Source organism: Haliaeetus albicilla, chromosome 14 (assembly GCF_947461875.1).
Source record: "Haliaeetus albicilla chromosome 14, bHalAlb1.1, whole genome shotgun sequence".
Taxonomy (NCBI): Eukaryota; Metazoa; Chordata; class Aves; order Accipitriformes; family Accipitridae; genus Haliaeetus; species Haliaeetus albicilla.
Window position 1 is genome coordinate 16,303,484 of NC_091496.1, and position 12,633 is coordinate 16,316,116.

Here is a 12,633-nt window from a genome sequence, read left to right on the forward strand (position 1 = left end):
TTATTTTTAAGACTGGAATTTTCTAAAATCAAAGACAGACTAAAAAGTCAGTCTACCATCTTCTATACACAGGTCTTTGTACAAGCTACCAAAGGCAGAATCTGAATCTTTTTTTTAAAGCTTATTTAAAACTAAACTCCCCAAATGAAAGAAGTTTAGAACTGAGTTAATGTATTGGCTTTTATCACATTACATACTATCATACTTCATCTCATACTGGCACTAAACACTGAAATAATCTTACTTGCACTTTACTGTATTGCCAGTATATGTAACATTCCCATAATTCACCCAGTGAGTGGTGGGACTTATGCATATAAAAATGACTCTAATAGTTCAGCTGTGTTTAATGCAGGCATAAGAGCTACGTTCTGAAATACTGTGACAATAATTTCAAAATGGAAGATTTTATGTCTTGAAGACAGAAATAAATTCTGACAGTAACTTATGAACTCCTGCAGTATCATTAAAATCTCATTTATGTAATTTGTATCTTTCATAGGTAAATTAATTTTGACACCTTTGCATAAAGTATGCTAAGCCACTGTAACCCACTCTCAATTCAATTGCTTAAATACTGGGTTCTACTGAAGGTCATCTGCCCTGTCGTACCTAAGCATTCTGCACATGGCTTAGAGATACAACACAGGAACTATGGAAGACCTGCTTTTTCTGGACCAGAAGCTGTAAGCCAAGTGTGATACTTCAGGGCATCTCAAATGACACCTGCATTCAGACTAGTGAACCAAACATTCTGTCTTATTCAGAAGACAACACTGGATATAGTGTGGTAATACTTAGAATCATAGAATCATTTAGGTTGGAAAAGACCTTTAAGATCATAAAGTCCAACCATAATCCTAACATTGCCAAGTCCATCACTACACCATGTCCCTAAGCGCCACATCTACACATTTTTTAAATACCTCCAGGGATGGTGACTCAACCACTTCCCTGGGCAGCCTGTTCCAATGCTTGACAACCCTTTCAGTGAAAAAATTTTTCCTAATATCCAATCTAAACTTTCCCTGGTGCAACTTGAGGCCATTTCCTCTTGTCCTATCACTTGTTACTTGGGAGAAGGGACTGACTCCCACCTCACTACAACCTCCTTTCAGGCAGTTGTAGAGAGCGATAAGGTCTCCCCGAGCCTCCTTTTCTCCAGACTATATAAACCCAGTTCCCTCAGCCACTCCTCATAAGACTTGTGCTCCAGACCCTTCACCAGCTTTGCTGCCCTTCTTTGGACATGCTCAAGCACCTCAGTGTCTTTCTTGTAGTGAGGGGCCTGAAACTGAACACAGTATTCGATGTGCGGCCTCAGCAGTGCCAAGTACAGGGGGACAAACATTTCTCTAGTCCTGCTGCCCACGCTATTTCTGATACAAGCCAGGATGCTTGTATTGTATGTATTCCAGTACAGTATTAAAGCTGTATTAGTACTAGATTTGCAAGCTAACTTTGAACAATTTCCTCTGCCTTTCCTCTGAACCTTCCCCAACAATATGTACGATCTTGAGTACACTCAACCATTTTTACAGCATCCACTACAAATGTAAAAACAAGATGAGTTACTCCAAGTCAGATCAAATGTCCATCAAGCCCCACTGGAAGTATATGGCTTTCCAACACTGATCAAAAGCTGATGTTTAGGGAACTGTATAAACAAGGACAAGCAAATGTGGTATTCTCCTTTTCTGTTCTCCCAAGACTCCAAATGCTGGTGGCTGAGGAATTTTGTGACTTGGAATGGTTTCTAGAAAGTGGATCCTATTTCCACAGATACTTACCAAGAGCATTCATCCTGGCATTGAACTGCTCCAGTTTTGTACAGCCCATGAAGACATTCTCAGCAAGGGATGAAATATTGTTCTTACTAATGTTTAAAATTTTCAGTTCTTTCAAGCATATAGGTGAACATAAGCATGAAATTTTGTTTCTATGATAACAAAAAGAAAAAAAATATACTTTTTTTATTCAGAAACTATTAGCTAAACAGTGAAAGTAAAGAGTATTGATCTGGCAATGCTATCCTTACACTGGTAAACCAAAAATAAGATTTTTATCTATATAGAGACTGACCAGTCAGCAGAAACACTGGTACATGTGGCAACATGCAATAACATGACTGACATTAAGATTGTTTTAATTAATTTGGAGAGCAAATGTCAGAATGTACTACAAGGTGTCATTTCCTGATTACGTCCTGCAGCTCAATCTCACACAAAGAGGACTGTTGCATTTGTGAGTAGTCCTGTTTAGTAAAGATATGTGTTTGGAGGATTATATTCACAGAATGACTATCAATCTAAAAAAAGAATGGAATCCCATATAGGGGATACAATTCAGGATGAGTTTATATTGTTACAGACAATGTATTCTGGGAAGAAGAACACCAGAAAGAGAAAGATACAAAGACCCTGAAAATCCAGAGATAAACAAACCATGCAGCACTGTTTTGCAAGGGTAATATTGCTAATAAAGTTCAAAACAAAGCTAATGAAGAAATGCTACAGGATTTTGAATTTAAAATATTGCTTGTGTAGATTTGATCCATGTTTAATACTGCTTGCTTTAGTTACATATGTTGCTATCTTTCTTCTGTGTGAACTTCTGTGTAAAAAATGTCACCATCTTATTTAGAATAAATTATGGGAGATGAATGAGACAGTATCTGCAGTTTACAGAGCTATCAATAATAGCATTCTTAAGAAATCCGTATAGGTATGAATTATCTCACTCACTAACAAATATGATAAAAAGTGCTGGTAAACAAAAAAATACGTATTTTCTCTGCTTCTGTCATTTAAAACATATCCATACCAATAAATGCACTTCCGTCACTCATACTTCCATAAAACCTTTGGTGAATATGAAATACATTGGAAACTGTATTCTGTATACAGAAAACCTAGTTGAGTATGTTAGACAACACAGACAGTCCTGTGGATGAATAGTATGGCAGTAGAAAAATGCTGAACTACAACATTTTTAGTATGTTACTGAAACTGCAATGCTGTTAGATTCTATCAAGGCCCAAAGATATTCTCATGTACTTTTTAACACAACACTGAAAATTGTAGTAAGTTACACATTTGGAAGATAATGTCAGTGTTCCACTGCTGTCTAAACAATCCTTTCCATGCTATAACAGTCATCATTCTGGATGACAAATATACTACTTTCTGTTATGTTTGTTATGCTACAGTCCATTCACTAATGCTACTCACCCTTCTAGCAATAGCTGTTCCAGATTTTCAGCAACATTTGTAAGAAATTCAGGAGTGCACACCAACTGATTGTATGAGAGATTAAGTTGCTTTAGAGTTGGACATCTGAGGTATGGATCCAAAGCAAAGGAAGGTCCAATGTCATTTCGAGAGATATCAAGATTTGCGATACAGTTCATTTTCAGTAAGTAAGTTGGAAAAGAAGTGAATCGGTTACTGTGCAAATCCAAGTAAGTCAAGCACTTCAAGTTCTGAAAGAAAAGGATAATTTGTTTTTAAAAAGTTAAATGAAAATATGAATTTATAGGTTTTAAATTGAGTTATATTTTATACAATTTATTAATTTACTTATATTTCTCTCACTAGGAAAAATAGCAGGAAGTAGCAATCATACCAATGTAACCCATAATATTTCTATTACAGAATAAAATAGAAAGCATTTTCAAAATTAATTAGCTCAGTGTCATAAAATTTAACAGATAAGAATTGCCCGCAGTTCTCGGTTTCATTTACATTATTATGTTACTCAATATAACATGTCCTAAAGCAGTTCTCTGCAGTAAATGACTTGAAACAGTTCCATGAAAATACTTTTATTTCTAGCTGAATGTAAATCCACTGAATGAAAATTGAGTGAACGTATGAAGCATGCAAAAATATACACCCATATTCATGAGTAGTATTGTTATGGGTACATTGTTAGAGACAAACAATTTATTTAATCTCAACTTGTATTACATAAAATTATGCAGAATTACTTCACACAGTTGTTCTGGAATGTTTGTAAGAGCATTTTGGTGGAGCTCCAGTTTCTCAAGATGTTCCAGATGACTAGTTAAGCAGCTATTCTGGCTGATGGCATCAATGTTCTCCAGCTCATTTGATGAAAGATCTAGTGATTTAATATATTCTTTCTCTGAGATCAATGAAGAAAGACTGTCTGATGGTCTTATATGTGGTGAAAATTTTGAGATGCCTTCTATTAAAACAAAAAACATGGGAAAACCAGCATGATTTAATTTATCACATAATTAAAATTAAGATCAATCAACTTGGGATGTAAAGATGCAGAAGACAGTGAATGTTTGGATATTGGTTAAGAACCAAATCCATGAAGACTTCTATTAAGAGACAAATTTATAAGACCGTAGGGAAGAGATGGACACTTATGCACTGCACAACAGAAGTAGCTTTTGAAAGCTAATAAGGGCGCTCATGAAATTTCATTGCCTGTTTAATTCTACATAAAATATTTGTGAAGCCCAGGAAAAAAATTAATTCCCTGTATATGCGTTATTTGTACTCCACTGTAGTATTTCCAAAATTTATCCTCCTCTTTGTAAACTAATGTATAATCTGACTAAAATCTTTGCATGCTATGCTTGTGAAAGCATTAAGGATGAAAAATCTGTTATATATGTTAAATTGTAGTTTACTTACTGGGGGATTCATCTGAAGGCAAGAATTTTCTTCTTTGTTTCATTAGTGGTTCATAATCTGAGCCAGGTCCCTGGAAAATCCCAGAAGCGAACAAAAAACATTTATGGACATATGCAGATATCTGAAATGATCTGAATTCAGATAATTTCTTTTTATTGTGGTTTCTTTTTATCAGAACTTCCGGGGGAACACAAAGAAACTGTACATTTCAACTAAAAATAACAATAGGTCACATCTTCATAAAACTTACTGATCCACGCAATATGAAAGAACAGTGGATTTAAAGTGCCATGGAAGCAGTGCATTTTTTGGCAACCTAAAATGACTTTCACTAGGGTGGGGTGATAGGATGGGACAGGATACTACAAAAAATAGCTTTCTCTAGGGAAGCCAGTCTCTCCAGTTTCCCTTTACAGTCAATGGAAAGAGACAAGCTTCTTTCAAAGGAACCTGACTTTGATTCCACCAATTTGTCCTCTCATGTCTTCTTATGGAATCAGTCTCTCTTCAATGATTGCAGTAGCACTCTGAAGATTAGCTTCACTAAGTGGTAGTTAAGTCTTTGTGAATAGGCCCACAGTTTCTGTATCTGCATTTGAACATCAGACCGGAAATTTGAGTAATTCACAAGAACGTGTACTTTTTATTGATTGTAAGTTTTTGCTGAAATAAACTCTCATCTGTGCAGTGATCTGGAGCGCAGTAATTGCACAGCAATAGAAGGAAATATTAAATGGCAACAGCGAGACAAAAGCCTATATGGTTACATGACCTTTCCTAACACTTGATTATTAACAATTTTGCTGTAGGCAACACAGATGGACTTATAAGAAGCCTGCAATGAATAAGGATCTGACTTACCACAGAATAGGAATGTCGCGGCAAAGTAGGAGAACCTCTTTGAAATGCCATTTCCCTACAATATAAGTCAGCAACTGCAATGGAATTGGACTTCTTTTTTGTAAAAAGTGAACCTTCACTTCCTAGTACAAAACAGTAACACAGGAGGACAAATAGGTAAGAAAATGTATTTAAAGATGAGGCTCAGAATGCCCCTGTAATATAGATGCTGACATACAAAGGGGAGATACATTTCAAAAGCATCAATATTGGCAGGATCTCACCTGTTAACTGTGTGTGAAATAGGCCAAGAATGTTGTCAACATGTTTTAAAGTACATGGGCCATACTAACCTAACATGCTCCAAATACGACCTGCAGCTTGTTACATTGATGATTTGTCATTTAAAATTTCCAGCAGGTTGGCATTAACTATACATGTTTCTTAACACATCTTTGTGCTACTGCAGTGTAAATAACTTTTTCAAATAGAAAAAGGTTGTATTTTAATAGATAAACTTGCAGTCTCACATTTATTGAGAATGAAACATCAAATTACACTCTGGCTTTGGTGATTTAGGATTATCTGGACCAATTTAGTGTTCCTCTTCTCAAAGCTACTTTTAAAACTCCTAAAATCACTCCTGTTAGCAAAACCTGTATTTTTTTACCATAATTTACATATGACTTAATAACTTTTCTATGTGGGACAACAAATAGTACCCATCAGTATTATACGCCTGTGCTACAGTCCTACGGAAATGAAAAATGGTGTTGAATGATGTAAAGGAAAAGAACAAAACAGAACAAAAAAATTATTTAGGATTCTCTGATTCCAGAATTCAAATTCTTCATCTGTGATGATTTTGAGTATCCAACAGTTCTAAAACAACAGTGACATTTGAACAAACAAAAGGTATGTTGAAAATCAAGGCCACTTACTCTTAGTATTAAGTTATCGACAGAAATGCTGGTTTTTTATAAGTTAAAGGCATTCAGATTTCCTGACATGGCTACCAAGAATGATGTTGGACTGAACATAGACTTGTCAATTTACATATTCTGATCAATTAGATGTCTTTGGGATAGAGCTTGTTTCACCTACTTTATTTGTTAACACTATAGTCCTCTATACCAGACTTAGTTGTGCGCACTTTATTTACAGACAACCCAGGGAATAGGGATTTCTAGATCACAGTACACCTGACTTCACGATGAGACAAATCGTGCTCTTGAAGGACTTGCTTTTTGCTATACACTATTAAGGCAGCATGTGAGAATAGCTCATAAACAGACATAAAAACAGTCAGTATCTAAAATTGGTTGGATGAATCCCACTCTTTCTCTCTACAAGAAACTGAATGCATGAAGAACTAATTTTAAGTGGATAAAGGTCCTAATTTTGTAAATAAAGCACATACTTGCCCATCATAAACTACTTTCCAATGTTACCACAAACAAAATTTTAGATAAAACTATTTTTTTTTGTGGGAATTGTTTTATCTCAAATACAAATAAACAACTGATTTATGGCTATGGTCTAGCCCTGGTACACTAGATTGGGATTATAAAAAGAAAAAAAGAAAAGAAAAACAATTACCTTCACTATCAATATCATCACTGAAAGGAAAAACACTGTCCACTAGTGGGTCAGAAATGAAATTCCAATCATAGTTTTTATCCACGCTGTCTTCAGAGAAGTTTAGATCAGAGGAGGCTCTTGATCTATCCTCTGAAATATTCTTCATCTGGAATTTAAGCACCATTCTTGCCAGTGCAGAACCTGCATCTGTATGTATAAGAAACCGAAAAGATAGCATATTCTCCAAGAAATCCAAATAGCTTTAAAAAAAATTAACAGAAATAACTTGATCTATTTTCAAGGTTTGGCAGTCTTTCTATAACCAGCTGAATGCTATGAAGAGATCCTCAACTGAAGGTCTTAATCTAAAACACTTTAAAACACTTATATAGTACCATCAAGAGATATTAACACATTTTGTATAGCAAATTCTATATATACTCACTTTGTTTTCGTAATGGAGTAAGTTTATCTGGGAACAAAGGAATGAGCCAGGAAGGTTCTAGTCTCCCAATACCAAATCCTCCAAGACATATACTGCTGTTGGCGACATCAAGGCTAAGCCTCTTTAAGAGCAAGCTGATGATTTGGCTATCTCCTCTCTTTATACTGATGGCTAAAGCACTTCGAACATCCTGCTCTCTAGCACCGTTGGCTAATAGCAATTCCACCAATTTAGGATTATTTCCTTTCTCACACACCTAATAGAGAAAAGCAATTACAAAAACTTATGTGAGACACTCAAACAACAGCTCAGACTGCATTAAGAGACTTGTCTCAATTTCAGAGTCATTGTATTTTTAGGATCATGTCTCTTTCTGAACTACACAATTCCCTACCCCTCAGAGCATATGGATGCCTAAGGCATCTGAGTACCAGCTCCCATTTTCCTGAAGTCTTTGCCCAAAATATAACAAATGCTTGAGTTCTGTAATTGTAATTTCTGCCATAAGCACACAAAATATCCAGGCAAAAATGAATGGTAATTTATGTAGTTTGGTTATTGCATGTGGTCTATGCCAACTCCATTTATTTATCTGTTCAGTGGAAAAAAAGACACTTAGGGGTTATTTTGCCATGTCATCTGGATATCAGGTGAACAAGCAACAATGGTGAGACTCGTCAAGCCTTGCCCAGTGCCAGGGAGCTCAGGTCCACTGACTTCAGTCAGCTTTACTCCTTCCAATCTCTCAGCCTGCATTGCTACACAGAGCAGTGTTGATTGTGAATATTACAAATATTTTTTAGAAATACTTCCAGTTACTTCAATATTTCCACTGTGGTTCACTAACAGTGATTTGCCTACCTAAGACTCCATGGATGGATGGTTGGTTTCAAACCCAGCTATGCTTTATCACCCAGCCAGCTCTGCCAGCAGGAGTGAACACTTCCTAATTAATTTCACGCAGTACTGGTAGGGTTATCTCAGACTGTTTAAAAATTTGACACTGAAGCAAAATCAAGAAGTGCTCATACACAGCATTTCTCAAAAAAAATTTTAAAGGCAGTCACATTTAGCAAGGAGGTCTTACAAGCAGGTGGGAACGGCCTCTCTGTTGGCATTGCTGAATCCAGATGGGATGTTTGTCTATGGCCTTATTTAAGACACCAACGTATTTCAAATAGTTGATGCTCTGGATGTGGCCACTGTCTGGATAAAGCTCCTTGCAGCTAGTGTGACTGCAGGCATTCCAAGATGTTATATTACTCTAGCTGTGTTGATAAAAAGTCAGAACTCTAACCAGAACAGTTAAATCAGCACAAAAACTGATGAGTATATCCATCTTTAATTACAACACAAAGTAAAAAAACCCCACCGTTCCAGGGCAGGCATTTTGGGCAAAGTCTTCTCTGCAGGTCTAGAACAGAGTAGGACTACACACACTGAAACCTATCCATGCATAGTGGTGCCTGCTGGTCCATCTGTATTTCGGCCTCACAGAGCTTGGAAAGAGCTGAATTTGGAGTATCAGTTCATGGATTGGGCTCTAATGGGCTTGATGCCATCTGTGCCTGATTAGTTCTGAAAAAATGACTGGGAGTTTGCAAAGCTTGAGCTTTAGTCTTCTTTCTCAAAAATTCTCCAAAGCTAAGGCTAAGTCAGTACTTGATTGAACCCAGGTTTGCATGTGAACAGGGTAAACAATCAGAAAGCATGGACTTTAAAGTGAACTTGCATCAGGACTGAACTGGCAGCATGGGTACATTCTAGCTGACAGTGACCCTATGAGCTTCAGTAAACTGAAGGGTGTTTCAATGAACATCAGACTGAGCCTGAAGTCACCATAAGTAGCACTGGTTAACACCACTCGGGTCACAGTTAGATTGCACTGGGTATTGCTGCTGTGTTCTGCCAAATATATGTTTCCATGAAAAGAGAAAGCACAAATTTCAAAGCAATAAAACTATATATATATTTCCATATATTACCTGATAGATCAAAGAGTTTGTCTTTGTCTTCTTATTAATGTCAGCTCCCAGTAGAAGTAAACATTCAGCCATAATACTATTGTACTCAATACATGCTTTTTCCAGCATCATATTTTTTATATCATCATTTTCAGCTATTTTAGCAAAACATTTACAACACAGGCTTTGGAACTGAATGGGAAGAGAAACAATCAAAGTTAGAACAAAAAAAGCACCAAAATCTTCAGCTGTGGAGCTGTCAAAAGGCAGAAGATACCTGTCGATCTCGCTGGTCAGTGAAACACATAGACATCTGGTGAAAAATGACTGTGTCAAATGATTCATGTACCAGCAGCTTTGCAAAACAAGGTGATAAACCAAGAATTGACAAGATTGTATGAAATCCCTAGGAACACAATGAGAAGACTGAAATAAGTACAGTGTTAAAAAGTGTCATTTAAAAACAGGTTGTGCAACAAAATCAAATTTCAACCAAAAGATATGTGCTTTAATTTTTCTTCTTGCTTTTAAACATGCAATAATTCACAAATTGGAGAAGACCAGGAGAGAAGGCAGAAACACCTGATGTCTTTGTGTTTATATAGCTGTAGTTTCATGCTTGTTTAGCTGGCCCACTTAAACAGATATTAACTGACACTTTGAAAAGCCAAATTATGCACCATAATATCTGACAACATCCTGCCTGGCACTGACAAATGTACTCGTGATTTCCTGAAAATGTACAGACGAAACAATCTCCTTCTAAGGATATGAGATGAAGGTGCAGCCCCTGTCCCAATGTGTTGCTCTGTAATCCTTGAATTTGAAAAAAATACATAGGCTAAATGAAAAACTTAACAAGTGTACCGAAAAACTAAAAACAAATACAAAATTATTCCATGATTCTGCAAGTAAAGTTCACCTAGAAGGGTGAAGTGGCTAAATTACGGACTCTGTCCAAGCCTAATTGAGACTAAATCACTTCAGGCAACTTCCTTATTCCACCACATTATTTTGATTTCTCTCTACATTGGTTGCTAAGCTAAATTTGGAATTGTTGGGGGAAAAACAGCAGTAAAGAAGGGAGGCTGTGCTTGTGGTATTTTCATATTGATCCAAAACAGAATTACAGAAACTCTCACAGGAAGCTGATCTCACAGGCAAGCTCCATTACGCTAGAAAAATGAAACTGGCAACAAACAAGGAAAGCTTCTTCTGAAGCAGAGGAAATGGAACTTTCACACAAGGAGGACTGAACGTGTGTTTGCAGACAGAGAAGAACTCTCCTTCCATATTCAGAAGAAGATCCAAAGTCTGACACAGTATTCCAGTAATATCCTTCTTAAATACAGCATTCCTATGCTAAGCTTATTGCTGATGACAGGGCTGGGAACTAAATTATTTTCTATTACTTTTAAAAGAAGGGCAATCAATACTATAATAAAGGTTACTTCATTAAATGGTTGTAGACTGACTGAATGATGGACCATGACTAAGAAATTTGTTCTAGTTTGCAGATCTCAGAAATCTTAGATAAACACCTAAACCTACACTTACATATTCTGGATTGAATATATGCCTGAAAGAAAACCATCTCTATGGCAAACATATTGGTTTAATTATAAAGGCTTATACTAATCTAGTAATTGCAATAAAATCAAAATGAAGTAAATAAAACAAGTAATTATACTTCAAATACAGCTACATTAAAATAATTTTCTAAGGTTATGCCTTTCACTTTTATCTTTGTACACAGAAATAACACATACATGCATCTGGATTTCAGTGACCTCTTTAAATCGTCGCAGAGCAGAAACCAGAACTGTTGATAGGACATGCATAGTTGCAATACACAAACTTTTTCTTGTAATCAAAGAGTGTAGAAGACTCAAACCCAAACACTGTATGTCTAGAAGAAAAAAAGATTAATAATGTTGATTATTCAGACATTCTGAGTGGAATAAACCCATGACCTACATAGTGTTATATTACTAATTTCCAGAAAGTTATTTGCATAAGCTATTACAGGGCCAGGCATAACTACAAAGTGGATGAACCTGAGGACTATGCAGTACTGCAGCCTTTTCTTGCCATGTAACCTACATCACATCCAGTACTAAAGAGTGTAATAGATAGGTTACAGCTTCTATGGTTAATCAGCCCCTCCTACTACGTCATTCACATTCTACTAACAGAACACCTTCCCTACCTTGTTCATCTGGATACATCTGTAGGGTGTGAAGCACAGTGTCAGTAGCTCCTTGCTGGGTTAAAATTTCTAGTGCACCAGTGCACTCAGCTACAGAAGCAAGTAGTTTTAATCCACACTTCTGAATGCTAGGATTTCCAATAAACTAATGAAGACATGAACATAAAATCAGATCAAGTTTGTTCTGCTTACAATGGCAACAGAAAAGTTGCTTGTTCTTAAAGTTGTTCTTTAAGAACAAGCGACTGTTGTTCTTAAAGTATGTGAAATTACAGCTGATGTGACAATAAATAACAATAATCACAATTTCAAAAAGGTTTCTATTTCAACCATCAGTTTAAGCTGATTTAAATCAGTTTAAGTTAAATCAGTGATAAGTTTAAATCCCCAGATTTTTACCTTTGATTCTGAAAATATTCCCTAGCTGGTTTTCTAATGGAAAGTGGGACTTTTTTTCCTCAAAGTTTCAGTACAATCATTTACAAGTTCACACCATTTTGCTAGGATAAGGAGAGTGAGAAAAAGTACTTCCTTTGTGGTTAAAAAGGAACAAAAATGGGGTTCTTTCAGAACTGGCACAAGTGATAAACATGGTGGCAATTGAAAAAAAACACGAAAAGAAAAAGATATGAAGCAACATATCTATTACAACACCCCGTCAAGATTTTAAAAGTTTTGGGTTTAGTTGTATAGCAATTCAATAGGTTATTTGTGATTATTTTCCCCAATTTTCTCCCACTTTTAGATGGAGGAAACCTAGATGAGGCCTAGATCTGAAAGTGTGCATAGCTGTCACAGTGACTTGCAAATCTGCAAAATTATTTCAGTGGAGTCATGCCCGTGTTCCTTCTTATTCCTTCTCTAGTTTTTCATTAAAATGTTAATTTCTAGCTGTTCTGGTTGATATTGTAGTACCCCAAAACA

At 36.1% G+C, this 12,633-nt stretch overlaps 1 protein-coding gene across 2 annotated transcripts in view; it reads right to left on the bottom strand.

The window, feature by feature from the left end:
- Window positions 1-12,633, bottom strand: part of LRRK2 (leucine rich repeat kinase 2) — a 71,320-nt gene that overhangs the window by 31,254 nt on the left and 27,433 nt on the right. For both annotated transcript variants that reach the window (XM_069801853.1, XM_069801854.1), the window contains exons 15-25: window positions 11,710-11,854; window positions 11,270-11,409; window positions 9,778-9,906; window positions 9,522-9,692; window positions 7,537-7,792; window positions 7,110-7,298; window positions 5,532-5,653; window positions 4,671-4,740; window positions 3,989-4,209; window positions 3,231-3,481; window positions 1,791-1,939 (exon numbers count right to left, since the gene is read on the bottom strand). In XM_069801853.1, the coding sequence (XP_069657954.1) occupies window positions 1,791-1,939; window positions 3,231-3,481; window positions 3,989-4,209; window positions 4,671-4,740; window positions 5,532-5,653; window positions 7,110-7,298; window positions 7,537-7,792; window positions 9,522-9,692; window positions 9,778-9,906; window positions 11,270-11,409; window positions 11,710-11,854 (1,843 nt within the window). The remainder of the gene's footprint in view (window positions 1-1,790; window positions 1,940-3,230; window positions 3,482-3,988; window positions 4,210-4,670; window positions 4,741-5,531; window positions 5,654-7,109; window positions 7,299-7,536; window positions 7,793-9,521; window positions 9,693-9,777; window positions 9,907-11,269; window positions 11,410-11,709; window positions 11,855-12,633) is intronic.